This window comes from Micromesistius poutassou, assembly GCF_964030765.1.
Source record: "Micromesistius poutassou genome assembly, chromosome: 15".
Taxonomy (NCBI): domain Eukaryota; kingdom Metazoa; phylum Chordata; class Actinopteri; order Gadiformes; family Gadidae; genus Micromesistius; species Micromesistius poutassou.
This window is the reverse complement of record NC_140285.1, coordinates 4,006,358-4,024,914: the sequence shown is the minus strand read 5'-3', so window position 1 is coordinate 4,024,914 and position 18,557 is coordinate 4,006,358. Positions and strand designations below refer to the sequence as shown.

At 45.4% G+C, this 18,557-nt stretch overlaps 1 protein-coding gene across 1 annotated transcript; it reads right to left on the bottom strand.

The window, feature by feature from the left end:
- Positions 1-7,701: 7,701 nt before the first annotated feature.
- dalrd3 (DALR anticodon binding domain containing 3) lies at positions 7,702-16,855 on the bottom strand. Its single transcript, XM_084479273.1, has 13 exons — positions 16,460-16,855; positions 14,751-15,061; positions 13,909-14,300; positions 12,798-12,856; positions 12,541-12,642; positions 12,365-12,429; positions 11,550-11,608; positions 11,087-11,169; positions 10,859-10,985; positions 10,554-10,612; positions 10,280-10,396; positions 10,052-10,120; positions 7,702-9,650 (listed from the first exon to the last, which is right to left on the bottom strand). Exons 1-13 carry the CDS (start codon positions 16,706-16,708, stop codon positions 9,531-9,533), a joined length of 1,812 nt encoding a protein of 603 aa, XP_084335399.1. The 5' UTR covers positions 16,709-16,855; the 3' UTR covers positions 7,702-9,530.
- Between the last annotated feature and the right edge of the window lie 1,702 nt (positions 16,856-18,557).

Genomic DNA, 18,557 nt, shown 5'->3' with positions numbered 1-18,557 from the left:
ACACACACACACACACACACACACACACACACACACACACCCAGATGAGAGGAGTCGTGGCACAGCAGGGGGGCTTTAGCAGCCCGCCCCCCCCCCCCCCTCCACCCGTGCCCCCTGCTGCTCCGCCCGTCACTACGCAGGATCAGGGATGCACGTCTCGATATGCATGACAGATTAAGTGTGTGTGTGCGCGTGTGCGTGTGAGGTTGAGCGTGTGTGGTTGTGCGTGTATGTGTTGGAAAGAGCAAGCGGGAGAGGGCGAGATAGACAGAGGACGCAGTGACAAGAGTGTCAATGCCAGGTAACATTGTATGACAAAGAAGTCTAGAGTCTGGATAAAAACACCACCATTCCTAAATGGATTTTTACCTGCTTTTGTGTGTTGATAATCTAACATTGGTGTTATTGACACAGAGAATGTATGTGTGGTACACTGCCTGGGCTAATCATGTGTGGCTGTGAGTGGGGAGGGAGAGAGAACTGAGGAAAGTCTGCAAATGTGCAAATGTGCAAATGGGAATAATAGGTAGGTGTACGTGCCTGTGTGCTTGTGCGCTTGTGCGTTCGCTCGTGTCTGTGTGTGTCCCTGTCTGCGTGTCTGTCCGTTTCTTTGAGTGTGTCAGTGTCTGTGTGTGTCTGCGTGTGTGTCTGTGTGTCTGTGTGTGTCTGCTTGTGTGTTTGTGTGTGCATGTCTGCGTGTGTGTGTGTGTGCGTGTCTGCGTGTGTGTGTGTGTGCGTGTCTGCGTGTGTGTGTGTGTGCGTGTCTGCGTGTGTCCGTGTCTGCGTGTGTGTGCGTGTCTGTGTGTGTCTGCGTGTGTGTCCCAGTCTGCGTGTGTGTCTGTGTCTGTGTCTGTGTTGTGTCCGTGTCTGCGTGTGCTCACTTTTACACACACATTGACACTCAGACCCTGAGCTTACAGATAGAAAGGAACGATAAAGCTTGAGAGAGAGAGAGAGAGAGAGAGGAGAGAGAGAGAGAGGAGAGAGAGAGAGAGAGAGAGAGAGAGAGAGGTAGAGAGGTAGAGAGAGAGACGGGAGTGATAGAGCCGGATAGAGCCAGAGAGGCAGAGAGAGAGACGGACTGATAGAGCCGGATAGAGCCAGAGAGAGAGAGGTAGAGAGAGAGATGGAGTGATAGAGCCAGAGAGAGAGGTAGAGAGAGAGAGAGAGAGAGAGAGAGAGAGAGAGAGAGAGAGAGAGAGAGAGAGAGACACACACACACACACAGAGAGCCAGAGAGAGAGAGAGAGAGAGAGAGAGAGAGAGAGAGAGAGAGACAGAGAGAGACAGAGAGAGAGAGACACACACAGAGAGAGAGATAGGGAGAGAGAGAGCCAGAGAGAGAGCCAGACAGGGAGAGAGCGAGACAGGGAGAGAGAGAGACAGAGAGAGAGAGCGAGACAGGGAGAGAGCGAGACAGAGAGAGAGCCAGAGACAGAGAGAGAGAGACAGAGAGTCAGTAAGAGAGAGAGTGGAAAGAGAGAGACAGAGAGAGAGAGAGAGAGAGAGATCTGGTGAGAGCGAGAGAGAGAACGTGAGAAAGAGAGAGCTGGTGAGAGCGAGAGAGAGAAAGCTGGGAGGGCGAGATAGAGAGAGAGACTGATTAAAGGATGAAGAGCAGAAAGGCAAGAAAAGGTCATGTGCAATGGAAAGAGAGAGGGACTAAGAGGGAGAGACGGAGCAGGGACTTTATGGTTGAGAGAGAGATGGAGTTACAGAAAAGAGAGATGAGGGCAGGAAGAGGAAAATAGATATGTAGACAGAGAGACAGCGAGAAAAGGGAGACAGGTCAGTGAAACAGAGAAAGAGGGAAAAGAGAAAGAACAAGAGAAACACAGCAAAGAGAGAACAAGAGTGAGACAGAAAAGAGAGGAGAGAAATATAGAAAAGAGAGAACAAGAGTTAGACAGAAAAGAGAGAAGGAGAGAAGTACAGAAAAGAGAGAACAAGACAGAGAAAGAGGTCAGGTGAAAGAGCGAGAGAAGGAGTCGGAGAGCAAGGGACGAAGGTCAGAGGTCAAGTAGAGGGAGCAGATAAGAGCCTGAGTGACAGCTGTTGCATCGGCTGTTTATCAGATTAAAGGTCTCCGTCCGGTCCGCTGTGATGGAGGGAGGTTATGTATACGATGCAGACCCCCCCAGACAGCCCTCCCCTCCTCCAGCCCACCTTCAGAGATCTGCTACGCTCTTATTGTGAAGCATACCGCAATGACTGTGTTTAAAGTCCTACAATGTGTACCATTTCAACTAGCTTGTAGCTTAAAATAATGCTACTATAATACTATAATAACACTAATTGCTGATTACTCTGCTGATTGCTGAGTGATTTCAATAATGCTATAAATAAAATCACATCCCATAACTGATATATTCTACAACAAAAAAATGCTGCACCTCTCTCTTTGTCTACAAAACTCTTATGATCGCCGCTCCCCAAACACCTCCTGCTCAGCCACCCAGCCAGCCGAGCTACGCTAGTTAGTGTCACACAGTTGCACAGCCAATTAGAGTGGACAGAATGGTGTTGTTCTAACTGGGAGGAGCTAAATCTTACACATTAGTATTTTAAAGTCAGACCAAAATAGAAACGTTTGTACTTTCTGAGAGTATTTATGACATGTATCATCATACACTCATAGGTCACCACACACACACACACACACACACACACACACACACACACACACACACACACACACACACACACACACACACACACACACACACACACACACACCTCGATCCTGAGCCTCAGAAAATGAACAGGGTTCTCAACAATTGGCCTGTGCCGAGAATCGTAATGTATTCCATTTAATTTCATTCCCCTTGTCGACACTCACTCACTCACACTCACACACACACGTTGTATTCAAGTCAGTCTGGAGTGTGTTTCCAGATGGGCGGATGTTATTTGGCTGGGTGGGGGAGGAGGTGGTGGGAGGAGGGGGCACCACAGCAGGGTGCACTCTCTGTGGGCCCTGCTGTGGAGATAAATATGGGTGTAAATGTTTCAAGGCCCACCATATTGAGGTATTAATTTCTCTTTCATCTTTTTGATCTCACTCCCTCATAGAGGTAGACACACATGTTCACATGGCGACGGGTGCGGGAGCGCGCATGCGCACGCACACGCACACGCACACACACACACACACACACACACACACACACACACACACACACACAGTGTGGACCAACATCATTCCCACTGAGGAACAGCACAACAGGGGAGAAAGAAACTCCATTTGTCTTCTGGACAACCAGTGCAGTAGAAGTGGTTGTGAGTGGGTCAGCATCGTTCTGTTATTGTACTGTTGGAGTGATAACACACTTGTACAATACAACACACTGCTCACTGGGAACGTATGGACCTGCAGTGGACCGGCTCGGCCTTGCTCCACACACTCCTGGCAGATTAAGATGGAGAGGTAGATACTACTGCAGGGTGGATCGTTTTAATGGAGGAATGGCAAAGGGTCTATGAGACAACTTTATATGGATGGAGGGAACCATCAAGATAGGGGGAGAGAGAGAGATAGAGAGTAAAGTCGGTGTGTGTGTGTGTGTGTGTGTGTGTGTGTGTGTGTGTGTGTGTTCTCAGCTAGACAACACACTAAAGTGTATTTTCACTGTCCCCATCACTCTAGTCGATCCACGTTATCTGAAGCAGTACACACCATCCACCATCCATCAACCATCGTCCATCCATCCATCACCCATCTTCTTATGGCCCGTGACACCTAACACCTGAAGAAAAAACGACCCCTTTCTCTAACCCTGTTGCTTTCTTTCTTCCTTCTCCTGTATTCCCATTAGTCACACATCACCATTTCTCTCTCTCGCTGTTCTTCTGTCTGTGTGGTGAGCTCATTCTGCTCTCTCTCTCTCTCTCTCTTTCTGTTTTGCTCCATTTCTCATTTGTTCTCCCCCCCCCCCCCAACTCTCTCCCAGTCTGCCCACTCGCTCTCACTCTCTGTCTCTCTACCTCTATCTCCCTTGCCCTCTATAGGTCCCTTGCCATCATTTTGTCTCTCCCTCCCTTCTCCCCCCCCCCTCTCTCTCTCTACTCAGGGGCGTCCCTGACCCGATTCATTCATCCTCTTCAATGCTCTAAATTTGCTCTCAGCGATTACTCTGTACTCCCCCTTCCCTCACCCCACCTCTCTTTCTTACATCCTACTGTGTGTGTGTGTGTGTGTGTGTGTTTTACCCACTTTCATGTCTGCATCTCCTCGCTCTCTCTCCATCTCCTCTATGTCGCTCTACCTCTCTCGCCTCTATTGTCTCCTTGCAGCCCGGGCCCGGCGCCTGAGGGGGGGTTGATTGACATCTGAACATGGATCTGTGAGATAGGACGTTCTGATTGGCTGGGCATGTGAATAGAGAAGGCCCAAAGGCACCAGCCAGCAAAAAAGAGAGACTGAATAGAAAAGAGGGAGGAAAAAAAAACGTTGTCCTTAGAAGACTGATCTGTGTCAAGTGAGATAAAATATGTGTTTTAAATTAGTTCGTTTTTTACAAATGATTTTACATCATGATTATATTATATTATTATGTATAAAAACTACTGAACTATTACTTTAAAAGCAAAACATTTAATTCAATTTTAAAATGATGATTTATATGCATCAAAAGTAATCCAATTCATTGAGAATACTCCAAAAATCCAATTACCTGCAATTTTTGTCTTTCAGCGTGAGACGCAGGTTGGGCTGAACCATCATTTGTTGAAAAAGAAAATCACGTCGAGAGACCGCCCCCGTTTGGTGAACTTGGTGTACTGCACTGAAAGACGTCAACAGGGCGGGCTGACCTCGTTGGTAGGCCAAGCTGTCCGTTTGATTAGTGTGGCCCTCGCGAGCAGAGAGACTCTGGGATTTCTCCGATCCAGAGGACCCGAGTGACAAATGTACATAGTAGCCACACATGCGCCAGATAGGTGTGAGTATGTGTTGTTTATACACACACACACACACACACACACACACACACACACACACACACACACACACACACACACACACACACACACACACACACACACACACACACACACACACACACAAACACACACTGGCCTAATTTTATAACTGGACACATGCCCACGCACCCGTGTCCTACTTTTAATAAAGGGACACAGTCTAGGTATGGGCGATTATTTTCCGGGAATCAGTTCTTTCAGTTCCTTTCACTATCACAAGTCGTTTGTTTGATTCGTTCGTTCTAACGTCATTTGGCAGGGAATCTCAAGTGTCTGGCCTTTGCTTTTAAATATGAAGGACGCCCGCAAATGGAGCCTTTTAAAACACCAGAAGGTCTCAGACGGTAAAGGTGGCTGGAAAACAGCAAATTTATGTAGCATTAGCCTACGACGCCGCTCGAGCATTACACGTGTGTGGTTTTAAGAAGAATAGCCCAAGCTGCCTCAACCACCATGAGAACGTTTTAGACTCAATCCATATAAAGTCGAGGAGAGACGAAGCTCTGTTCGTTTGTTTATTTAATTTACGTGACCATATTTTTGTTTTATGTAAAAAAAAATAAAAAAAAATCAGCTCTCTTGTTTTGGGATTCAGTTCTCGTCGTTCATCTTCGGGATTTGTTCTGACCGAATCGTTCGCGAATCGCCCGCGAATCGCCCATGCCTAGGACACACACTTTGGACGTGTGTGTATGTAATCACACGCGGACGCGGACGCAGACGCAGACCGATGCGGACACAGACGCACACGGACACCCAGGCACACGCACACCCAGGCACACGCACGCAGGCACAAGCGCACACAGTCACTTTCTTTAAAATATGAAGAATAATTGGCACGATGAATACATTTTCCGCAGTTCAGTTTGATGATCATCACATCAAATAGAAAGCAACATCAATGGAGATTAAACACACACACACACACACACACACACACAGAGCTGTGGTCCCTGTCCAACACTGTGAGCACATCCAGATGACTCCTCAAATGAGAACATCCAACAGTGACCTCTTGTTCACCTTTCAGATGGAGACACACACACACACACACACACACACACACACACACACACACACACACACACACACACACACACACACACACACACACACACACACACACACACACACACACACACACACACACATCTGATCTCAACATAAATGTAAGATGACTATGTCTAATGGCATTTATTTTAATAGTGTTGGTATTCCTGCTTATGTTTTGTTTGTATATTTTGTAGCATTGCATGTTGGGTTGGTTCACATTGTCTTGGTTTAGTTATGGACATGGCTTAGTTAGTTATAATATTAGACATATATAAGCAAAACATTACATCAAAATCATATGACATCATATGTACTGGTTCTATTCTGATGCACCATACGTGACATCACTGAACATCAATAATGAACTGAATTACTTCCCTAGAGATAGTCTATTCAACTCTTATCATAATCAACTGTGCCTGTACAAGAAAGATTCAGTGCTTGGCTTCACAGCTGTTCACCTGATCTGTAGGCTGGTGCATTCTGGGTAACAGCACGCCTGGATGACATGGGAAGGTAGACCCAGGAGACTATAAAGAGAGAGCAGCATTCCGTTGTTTTGTTGATGCTACCGCTACTACAGCAGCTTGTTCAGCATCACAAGTTTTAAGAGTTTTAAGTGAAAAGCATTGCAAATACACGGTTCGACTTTTTTTTAAATTTCCTAACGCTTGAATTGTCCTCACCCAAAACATGACGTACTGTATCGTAGCCTACCCGGGTTCATACTGGAAGGTAGTTCTACGTACTAATGCTACATTAACGTCAAAACCAGAAACCGGGGGAGAGAACCCAGCGTGTGTGTTCATGGCCTCGGGGGGAGGGACAGAGTACAAGATAAAATCTATCTATAGAGCATCAGAGGGTCAGAGTTCATGTCTGTCCAACGGTGCAGTCTGTGTGTGGAGATAGGCCTGCTTATCGCTGTGGCAGGGGGAAAAGGCCTGATCTAGGCGTCATACAGATCTGTGCAAAAGATAAAGTCACTCGTAGCCGGAGGAGAGGAGATATGCAGGGCGGCAGATAGCCTACTTCTTAGGGCCCACATTTTTCCCAAATAAATGAGAAAATATAGAGCAACAGCTTTTCAGTATTGATTATATTGAAATTAAAGTGTAAAGTGTGTATGTTGATAACCTTTTTTTCATACAATTGTAGGAAAGAATCGTTTTTCGTGAAAGAATAACAGGAGCCCAGTTTATGCAGGTCGTACAAGCTGGGTGGGGGTCCAGTACGAACAACATCAGTTGGTGGACTGTGTTTGAAAAAAATACTGAAAAGGGATTCAAATATTTAGTTTAAAAAGTACCAGCTTGGAAACTATGCTGCATGGATACCGAGTGATCTGCAGCATAAAAAGATTCAGAAACTAAAAAGGAGGAGGGCTTATGGTCTAGGAAATTATACATTTTGAGAGCAAAGCGATCAATAAAAGGTTTGTATATTTTTCCTCTTATTTGGAATTCCTCCAGGCTGGAATCTGAAAACTGGTCACAACGTAGATATATACTTTCGATTCAGGATGAAAGCTACCTGGTTGCAAGTTAACCTGTTATGAACCACATTAGGGAACAATGAAAACAAAGTCACCAACATAGATGTGGAAATGTGTTTACTGGTCCTTTACACGTTAGGGAGATGCCATCAAGTGTTGAATGAGTTCATCGATGTTGCAAGTGTGGGCATTATTCAATGTAAAGGTGCTGCTCCTATTTTTATAAAGAGTACAACAATATACAGTCAACTTCATCAACTCAAGGCTCAGATATTCATGAGGGGTATTTTTTTCAGATAGGCAACAACAACATAATTCTGTACTACAAAATGTTCACATAGCTTTTCAATTGGCAGACATCCTGGTTATTTGAATGCACTCTGCTGTTTTGGCAAAACCTGTGAAGTAAACAGCAGTATCCTGAAGAGTGTCTGTCTGTCTGTCTGTCTGTAGGACTGTGTCTGTCTGTAGGACTGTTCTGCGATGCATGCGGGGTGTTCAGCCTAACATATTTATAAGATGCATGCAGTACAACGAGCAGCGAGAATGACCACTTCATTCTCTACCCTGTATTCATAATAGCATCCAGCACATTGTAAGGAACAGGGTATAGGAGATAACACTACCAAACTGTTACCAGAACATTCCTTTCCTCCACTGAAAATACCCTCCAATCTAAAGTCCTTTTTTTCTACAGAGAGAGCACCATTCAAAGTAAGAGATTTCAGAGATTGACGTCAGAGATTGGCAGACATGGATACACAAAGAAAGACTCTTGTGCCACAAAAAGGCATCTTCTCTGAGAAATCATAGAATGTGCATGTTTAAAAAAAAAAAGAAGGTAAATAGGACACTTCAACAGCTTAAACTGTAATACACTTTTAGAGAACTTAACAAAACCCAAACCAACAGCTTAAAGTCACATTTTGGGAGACAAGGCTTAATATATTCATATTCTCCTCATGCCAAATTCATGCATTTCTCTACCAATATGGCACATTTCCCACAAAACTGGTCTTTAATCGTGACTACCTTTCAATCATGTGTAAAACCCCATTGGATTCATGATACAAACAAGCTTCATAGCAAAAAACATTTGGCAATTGTTTGACCACAGCAAAAGGAGATTACGTGAATAGAATTATCTCAAGGTATAGAGCATTAAGACTTAAATAAGCAAAATTCTGTACAATTATTTTAAAACCAACAATAAATATTTCTAATATATATATATATGTAGGTCATCCTCAAATACAAGGTAAACTTCTATCTTGTGTGGAAAAGCTAGGGAAATGGTTCGTGGGTATCAGATAACACTTAAAGAATCCTCTTATTTCTCCTAAAATGTTATACATTAATGCTAAATGGGGAGTGAATAAAATAGTTGAATTTGGAGTTTGACAATGCTCAAGACAAAACCAGGTTCACTCTAGGCGAGCTAACGATAGCAAGGTGCTAGGAAGCTAAGCTATAGGTGGGTGGGCAGTATTGAATGCTGACTAGGTCTGCTTTAGCATGCTAGCCTGCTGGGGGAATAGTCAGGTGGAAACAACAAATTGTGCATAGAGGGTGAAGAGGTTTAATGAATTGGTGAGGGGTAATTAAGGGCTAGCATAATAAAATCGAGACACATAATGGTCTTTAAAAACTGCAAAACTTGGCCTCATATTTGTTAAAACGCTTTAATATTTGGCAATAAGTGGCAGAAGTAATATCTTTCAGGCAGCTGGGGGGCTAAGACAGACAACATAAACCGCACCGTACTTTGGGACTCTTGGGAGCCAACATTTTATGAGTGCTTTATTAGGTGGCAGTGTGTCATCTAGGTGGGTATAGTTTGAGGGCAAAAGGAAATCATATTGATTCATCTTCTTGGTGATGGGGTGTCAAACGCTAACCTAAAAGATAAATTGTTCACTTACAGACGAGAAGAGTGTCGTAGTGGAAGTAGTAGTAATAGTAGTTGCCAGATACTGCTCTGCTCAGGGCTGTATGGGGTAGGCTATAGCTGCCTAATAGGGGGGAGGTGCAGGGTCTCCAATGCACTGTGGTAGAGATCAGTCAGCGCCCGCAACATCCGCAGACGACACAGCATCTGGTTGAAGAGGTGAGGCAGGGGCTCCTGGAGGGAGAGGAATCACAGAAACCGATATCAAACAACTCAGGTCAATCAGCGTGAGCTACAAATCAAGGTTAAAATGATGAAAACAGTTGAGTTGCTCTTCGCTTATTTTCTTCCACACAACCGGTCTCTGCCAAAGACGACCTCTCCCTCCGCAGCAGAAAAACAATCCAAGACACTAAAGTTTTTTTTTTTAAATGTTCCGAAATCAATCTTTACTCTGCATTGTATAATTCTTTTACATAGGAATGACTTGAAGGAACAGACAGGAATGATGCATCACCCTTTAATGTATTTGTATCATTCGGATTTCTGGTTGAATGGTTCATCAGTTCATTAAATGTTTAGAATGACGTTATATCTTTCCTAGTGGCCTTATGCAGGGACAGTAGAAGACTCACCCCAAGTACGTGGACTCTGTTGTAGTACGAGCTGAAGTCTTTACTCAGGGACACCAGGAACTTGCACACCTGATGGACACACAGGTCATCAATAGTTCAAATCAATAACCCTCATCAATAACCTAGTAGAGACAACAAGGTTAAGATGAAAAGAAAGTGGTGTTCTTCCCCACAACAAATGATGTGGATTAACTTTGGCTATAATGTCCATGTCCATCTTCCACTGACCTGCTCAGTCTTAATGTTAACTCTGGCCCCTCCCCCCTCACAGTCCAAAGACTGTCCCGATTGGTCCAGGAGCTCAGAGAATGGGATGAGGTAATTGAAGAGGAGAAGCCACTCACCCTGTCAATAAAACACAAAGAAAATGGGAGATGATAAGCGTGACATCCTGGTATGAAAACAACAGACAAACAAAACAACAATGACAACAAATAAATAAATAATGGTGAATACAACACAACCAGAGATTTTGAGGCAAAGAAGCAAAGAGTTGGAGTACCTCTTCTTTCAGAGCAGAGAAATCGAGCTGTGATGCTTCTGGTATCTCTGGATACAGTCCTGCAGAAAAGAAAAGAAAAAAAATCAGAAACTATCAATTACCTCATGTCCACACTGCCCCCTAGAGGCCACAGAGTGAAGCACAGGAAAGCAGGAGAACAATGTTTACCATCATTTGGCCGACTAAAGTGTCTTAGTGAGCATTCAGAGACAGTAGGGTACAAGTAGGATGTAAATACCAGTGATCGAACCTAGTAGCTTTCGTCTGCGTGTGCGTGTGTGTGTGCATGAAACACCACTCCTCACCTTTCTCCACGCCCCGCTCATAGCTGTCAAACAGTGTGTGCAGTCTGGCACAGTTATACATCACAAAGACCCCGCCCCTCGGCCCCTTGGTGGACACGCCCCCTTCCCTCTGGACATCCAATGTGACCTGTGGAGACAGCCGTCAATCATAGCACAGCTCCCCTGCTGTTGGTGGAACAGAGATGAATGGCACTGACACACACACACACACATACACACTTTACTCACAGGACTGGTGTGCACGGTTGACAGCAGCTCGAATCGGATGGTGGCAGAGGTCATGACCCTGATGATGTCATCCCATGTCTGACCTGTGGTGAGGAATGACATTTCATGTGACATTTCACATGTCACATGAATTAGCTCCATGTGTAGCAAAATCTTCAGCCAGGAAGACACTGCTCACATAATGGTTGCTCACCCATGTACACAAATTCACAAATATACAAAAAGCACAGTTTATGTGATCAGTTGTGTGTCATGTCGAATCTTTACATATATAATTCAATTAGAATTATAACATTGATGAATTGATGTAATTACTAGTTCATCTCTAGACTGTACTATGTGAAAGGTGCCAGGAATGTCTAACATTCCTAACATTCTAGCATCTAAAGCACAAATCACTGTAGGTCACTTTGGATGAAATGCATCATGACTTAATAGTAAATAGTCTCTCACACACACACACCTTCCACCTGGTCCCCGTACTTCATCTCTGAGGCGTCCTTCATCTGCCCTCTCCTCAGCCTGCAGGAAACAGGAAGTCAGTGGCGTCGTTAACAAACACAACTTCCTGTCGCAGCCTATCGACCCTCAGAGATCTGTCTAATAAACAACCTTCCCTTTCTCTGAAACGACCTAGGTCTTTCACTCTTGGCTCTATTTCAGCACCCACCCCCCTCAGTATGACCAGTCTATACAGTATAACCATAACTCTCCATAAAGCTATACGTCTCAGGGAAACGATACGTCTCCGTAAAATGGGTTGGCTGGCTAAAAATGACCGGTCTCCTAGAAACCCATCCTTATAAAAGAAGAGTAGAGTAGAGGGCAGTAGAGAAGAGAATATCGGAGCAGAGTAAAGTCAGAAAATGTACAGTAGAATTCAATAAGAGTTCAGTAAAATAGAGCACAGTAGTATATAGTACAGTAGAGACGAATATAGTATAGCAAAGCAATCTACAGTTGATTATAGTAATGAACAGTAGAATATCGTCTGATGAAGTAGTATAGTACAGTACAGTACAGTAAAATAGAGTATAGTACATCATTATACCGTAGGATAGAGTATACTACAGTACAGTAGAATATAGTATAGCACAGCATTCTACCGTCAAATAGAGTATAGTACAGTAAAGAACACTGGAATAGAGTATAGTACAGAAGAGTATGTATAGTACATACTATACATACAGTACAGTAGACTATTCAACCACTATACTCTACTATAGTCTACTGTACTCCATACCATACTAAACTATTAAACTGTACTATAAGTCTTACTGGAGGTACTGTGCAGCGGTGAGGTTGGTGCCAGGTGTCTTCACAGGCCCACACACCACATGTCTCTGAGGAAACACAACAAAAATAACAACATCAGGAAACAACACGTAGAGAAATCTGGGAACAAATTAATTTTGTATGTTCGCTTTACATTTTGTGTTACTTGTGTGCGTTACCTGTGTGTGCGTGGCGCCTGAAGCTCTCCACAACATCGCTATCTGTTGCTGACGGAACTCGTCCTGACAGGACGTCACGTGCAGCACTGTTGCCATGGTTTCCTTTTTAGACAAAACAGGCAAAGCATGAAGCATTGCACTTGCACTGGGCAATTGTTGCAGTTTGCCTTAAACTTGTGCCGAAATCATGGACCAAGATTCAGAATCTTTTTCCAAGAGACCAGGCCAAAGAAACTGTGTGTGTGAGTGTGTGTTACCGTGCAGTCTGCTGCAGCATGCTCCAGCTGGGCCAAGTGGGACACACTGTCTCGCTGAACTGTAACATAAACAACAAAACTTATCTATCCTCGTCACGCCCTCTGCTCTCGCCAATGCTGGGTAGTGGCGGCACACTAGACGATAATCTAATTTAGAAAATGTGCGAGAACACACTCATAACAATAGTTTAAGATACATTTAACCGTGTTGATCATTAACATTGTTGAAGGAAACAATTTTGCCAACAAAGCACCCCGCACAATTTCCTTCCACAACAACCAAAGTCCTAATTTTCAAAACCTGTAATCCTGCCGGGTGCTCTGTTGGCAAAATTGTTTCCTTCAACAATCTTAATGACCAACCCAGTTAAATGTTGAAGGAAACAATTTTGCCAACAGAGCACCCGGCAAGATTACATGTTTTGAAAATGAGGACTTTGGTTGTTAGGGTTATGTGTTGTTTGAATGTAAACAAACATGGCGGACGAAGGTCAGGAGAAACTAGCTATGCTAGCTTTTGCAATCGTTTTTTCTGGGAATATTGTAAACGAAAAACGAGAATGCGTTGGACGAAGTGGTGGAGACTGTTTGTTCAAAACGGATTGAACACGTTGCATAAATCAATTGTTATGATTACATTATACATTTTTTGGTACAACACTAAGCTATCGTGGCTCCAAGTTGGCTATCGTCTTTACCATGTGCCCATCAATTGAGAGAGTCCTCGGCAGTGGTCGGGGTTCCCCTTACACTACAGGATATCGGATTGTAAATCATAAACATGTTCAATATTTCCAATTTCAGTGAGGCCCAATGGGACCTCTCTTACCACTCTTAACATACCCCACACCACACCAAAAAATCAGTAGAACCATCAACAAATCTGCGCTTTGCTGAAAATATGGCTAATTATTCTATACTGTGTGCCCAGCACGACCTTACATTCAATGACATGGAGTTCCGTCATTAATAAACAACACTTGAATGAATGAGTGAATGGGTGAATTAATAATTAAACGAATAACTGCATAATCGAGTGAACGAAAGACAGAGCGAAAGACCGAGCAAATGACCGAACAAGCAGACGAACGAGCGGACGGCCTCTGCTCACCTGTGCAGGTGCCCAGGCTGGGGTCGTAGCCCGCCAGCCCCTCCTCCTGGAACACCCTCTTCAGGTTGACCCTCAGCACTCCGTCCTTCTCTCCTCCCCGCTGCTCCTGGTCCTCCTCCTCCTCCTCCTCTACCTCCTCCTCCTCTTCCTCCTCCTCCTCCGTCTCCGTCCGGCTCCCCCCGCCCCCGCCCCCACCACTGCTCCTCTGGCCCGGCTTCTCCTCCTCCTCCTCCTCGCGGTAGGGGGAGACCGCCAGCGCCTCCTGCAGCTTCTCCTCCCGCTCCGCGCCGCTCCAGCTGGCCGGCGCCGTCGGCCAATCCACGCCCAGCATGTGGAGGAAGGCCATGATGTCACTTCCCTCGGGCAGCACGGGGCAGTAGGACACGCTGAACCTGGAGCCCGGGAGGAACCAGAGACCAGAGGCTTGTGACCTCGGATGACACCTAGTCACCTAGTCAGAGTGCTGCCTTGGGCCCATGCCAACCCGTCCCCTTGCTGCCTTGGGTCCATGCTACCACGTCCCCTTGCTGCCTTGCCACCTTGAGAACTTGCTGCTTTTTACCCTTGCCGCATTGTCACCTTGATACCTTGTCCCCTTTGACACCTTGTCACCTTGCTACCTTGTCCACTGGACAACGTGTCAAATTGCTGACCTTTCACCTTGCTGCTTTGTCACCTGGTTACCTTGCTGCCTGGTTAACTAGCTATCTTGTCACCTTGATACCTTGCCACCTTGCAGCCCTGTCACCTTGCTGCCTTGCCTCTTTCCGTTAGTATCATAATCATCATGAGTCAGTCTAGTAGTATAGTAGTATAGTAGTATCATCCAGCCTCCAACTCACCCTTGTCTTCTCAACAGCGCCCCCGTGTGGTCGGCCACCAGCACGGTCCTCAGCTGGCCCAGCGTCAGCGTGGCGGGGGAGGGGCCGCTGGGGTGCTTGGGGTGCAGCGCGGGGCAGTTGATGACCACACGGCCCTGCCTCTGCACCGAGGGCTTCATGTACTCGCCGGCCCCGCCCGCCAGGACGGCCCCGAAGGACGCCGCACGGTCCACCCTCAGCCGCAGCCCCTCCCCCATCACCTCGCCCCCCGCCAGGGGCAGGACCCCGCCGCCGCGCAGGGAGAGCACCCGGGACATGACCGTGGGGGGTACCTGGGGGGAGGGAGGAGCGACGAAGAGGGAGCAGAGATATGGGTGCCTGTTTCAATAAGTTCCCCCTCGTCCTCTCTGTGTAGGTGGGTGCTGCAGGCGGAGGTGGCGGTGGTGTGAGGTCGGACAAAGGGGGAATGTGTCAGTGAGAGTTATAAGTCCCTGGTACACTGAAACCTACATGCTATGACCTTGTATTACCAATGCCTTGGCTTGTTCAAAACAAGAAAGCAGTGGGGGGGCGCTGGGCAGAGTGCGTACCATTAAGGCTCAGTCCTCATCGCAGCAACCTGGGTTCGAATCCTGCCCGTGGTCATTTGCTGCATGTCCTCCCCTCTATCTCCCTTCCTTTCCTCTATATATTACTCTATAATAAGCATAAAAATGCTCAAATAAATCATACAAATTAAAATAAATAAAAAGAAAGCGGTGACTAAAGAATACATGAAAGATGGATGTGTTTTGGTTCAAACATTGTACAGACTGAAAGTATTAAAACCCATTCATCAGTTGGTGGGCTTTACAAGTTGAGCTGAAATAGCCATCCATCAGCTATGATTGGGGGGAAATGCTCTCTTCATTACTCACTAGAGTAATCATGATGAGATACGAGCATGACATAAGACTGCACAGTTTGTGCCGTTTTTAACAGAGAATTTGATGGCAGGTCAATATAATTATAGTCCAGGCTTCAAAGGTAAAGTGTAGTGTATACAGAATTATCTGTTTTAAAAGGGGTGGGGGGCACACCAAGGCTAAAAGACAGGCACATTATAGTTATGTTCGCTTGAGAAAACATTGTGGTTGGCTTGAATAGGTCAAACCTACATATAGGCCTACACAGAACCAGGCAATCAACTCCTACATAACCTCACATCATCTAGATTCTAGGCTATATAGAAAATGTAGTCAATTTCGAGTTAGAACAGACGAAATACTAATCAACCACCACTTTTACTCCACTTGTCTGCCTTGCAGGGGTGCGTGTTATTCTGACCCATATTGGAGCCGTCATCCAGGGGTCTATAATTGATGCCGCGGGCGGGCGCTGTTCGGCCGGGCGTGATATGCAATGTCAACGCTCCTAAAGTCAACAATGGAGACTCAATAACCGTCGCTTTACTTTCCTGTTATGCATCATTGGGAACCTTATTAGAGGACTTTAATTCGTCATTCGCGTGTCCTGGCCAAGATTGTAAGACGTCAAATGAGAGAGGGGGGAGGGAGACAGTCACGTGTCTAGATGTCAACAGTGGTGTCGTCCCGTGCTGTCAACTCAAGATGTTATAAATCGACGCATTCCCAACTTGACAAACATTTGCCCCCAATAGCATTGTAAACATGCATCAAATCAAACTTAAATGTAATGCTGAATTACAACGGACGAGTCATGACACCAACCTGTCCGTCAGCATACAGCGTGTTGAGCATCGTGGTCGGCGATAGGAAATCTCGGTTCCGTAGGTTTTTGGCGCTGCTCTCCTTGAACCACAGCTTGTCCGCCGGTTCGCCCCCAGATTTGTCCCCATCGCCCAGACCCCGACCGCTGTGGGCACCCGGAGCATTGGGACGCTTCCCCCGCAGCGCAAAGCTCAGCGCCTGCACGGTTGGGGTGATCCGGAGAGGCGACGACTCCTCGATTTTCTCCATCACGTCCACATTAAACACTGAACAAGTCAGCACGTCGGGATTGAGTGCAATCACAGGCTGCTCGTAACACGATGTATCAGCCGTTACGGATGTAGATGGCTGTTATGGTTCCAAACAAGCGAGTCCACGCGTTCCTGCACCCCTCCGATTGATCACCAATCGACCCCTTACCAGCTTCAAAAGACTGCATTGGCTGCTGTATTTCTAAGCGGAACTACCTACATGCAGATATTGTTTCCCGGGGATCTATTTCTTTGTAGGCGACATGCTGTGAGCTAAACAGCGCCCCCTGCTGCTGGGATAAAACGATACACGCTTAATCCAAGAGACACAACTTTTTTTGTTTGCAACACATTTTTTATTCACAATATAAACAAATTATGTAACAAGTGATGCAATATTGTAAGAGAAAATACATCGTTTTAATATATTAAAAACGTGATTAGAGACAGCTAAGGAAAAAAAGAGAACATTCAAAAAATGAGCAAAAATTAATTAGTGTTGTTGAAGTGGATGTTCGAACGTGGTAACAGGCCGCACTGCATTTCAGCCATGAGCACAGGCATATTTCTGTTGTGGTTAGTGACGTCATTCTTAGCTGACACGAGATTCCCGGTTGCCGCTCGTACATTTCGCAATCCGGGAGAAAACGTGTCATTGAAGAGCAACCTCTGCAAGTAGAGACTCCAATAACTTCATTATTACGGAGAAACGTCGTCCATGGAGGTCTGTTAAGGCAATCGTCAGCTCTTTGTTTTGTGTTTAAAATGTCGTTAGACATAGGCCTACATTTCGTTAGACTTTGGCTGGACAGCAGGCTCAGTCAGTTTTACAAATATGAATTATAATATCTGAATAAAACATTCACAATTCAGTGCAATATAATAACATATTTTACATTAAATAAACAAAACAACAAATCTATTGGAGGCTCTTTGCTGTAGAACTATCAATTAGATGGAATACTAGCTTATTTAGGATTAGATCATGGAGTCGAAAACTGCTTCCCAGGTCAACGTTAAACGACCACACACTAACCATATATGCTCTCTAATGACCAAGGACAAAAATAAAGTGTTTATGTGTCGGATAGATAGGTACTTAATCATCCCTGAGTGGCATTCCAGCAGCTCACGTCAGAAAAACACCACAGTAATAATTGTTTTAAAACAGTAATAAAGTAAGTGATAATATGCATTTTTTAAATGCATGTATACAATTTAATTTACAAAAATATTTACCAAGTGTACATCTAAATACAGTGAGCTGACCTAAAACGTAGGAAGGGATGTAAACCTAAACAGTCTGTCTCAGTCGTCTTTGAGGGCTTCTGTTCTGTGAGGAGGAGACAGAGGTCGCCCCGGCAATAGGTCGTCCTGGCAACGGCGCCCTGTGTGAAGTGGGAGGGAAACGGACGCCGTAACCAGCTGCTGCGCACAACCACAGCTGTATTATGGGTTCCGTTACCACACCACCCACCAAACCTGCAGCCTCCAACCTCCAGCCTCCAGCGGCCCCCACCCACCCCGACAACACCACCTACCCCACCACACCCTCCACCTTCCTCCTAAGGATAGGCCAGGACAGATCCGGAGAACAGCGTCACAAACTCTGTGGTGAAGGAAGAGAAAAGGGAAGAAGATTAACATCGAAAAGAAAATGTTCGTTAAAAAGAAAAACCTGATCTGGCAAAATGCAAGACCAGATATCATCAGAAACAGAAGATCACGAGAATAGGACCGGTTGTCAATGCTTTCTGGCTGACTGAATACAACAATTCCGAAGGACTTGTCATAGAATTAGAATCAATAGAGTGGAAGGCCTCTGCTGTGTTAAATCGATCAGCTCT

What these genes read in the sequence shown, in the direction of transcription:
- dalrd3 (XM_084479273.1), bottom strand. Translation starts at nt 16,708, where the DNA reads ATGGAGAAAATCGAGGAGTCGTCGCCTCTCCGGATCACCCCAACCGTG. An exon ending in TGAGCGGGGCGTGGAGAAAG is followed by an intron (nt 10,613 to 10,858) that starts GTGAGGAGTGGT and finishes TCTTTTCTGCAG; the next exon opens with GACTGTATCCAGAGATACCA. An exon ending in TTAACATTAAGACTGAGCAG is followed by an intron (nt 10,121 to 10,279) that starts GTCAGTGGAAGA and finishes TGTGTCCATCAG; the next exon opens with GTGTGCAAGTTCCTGGTGTC.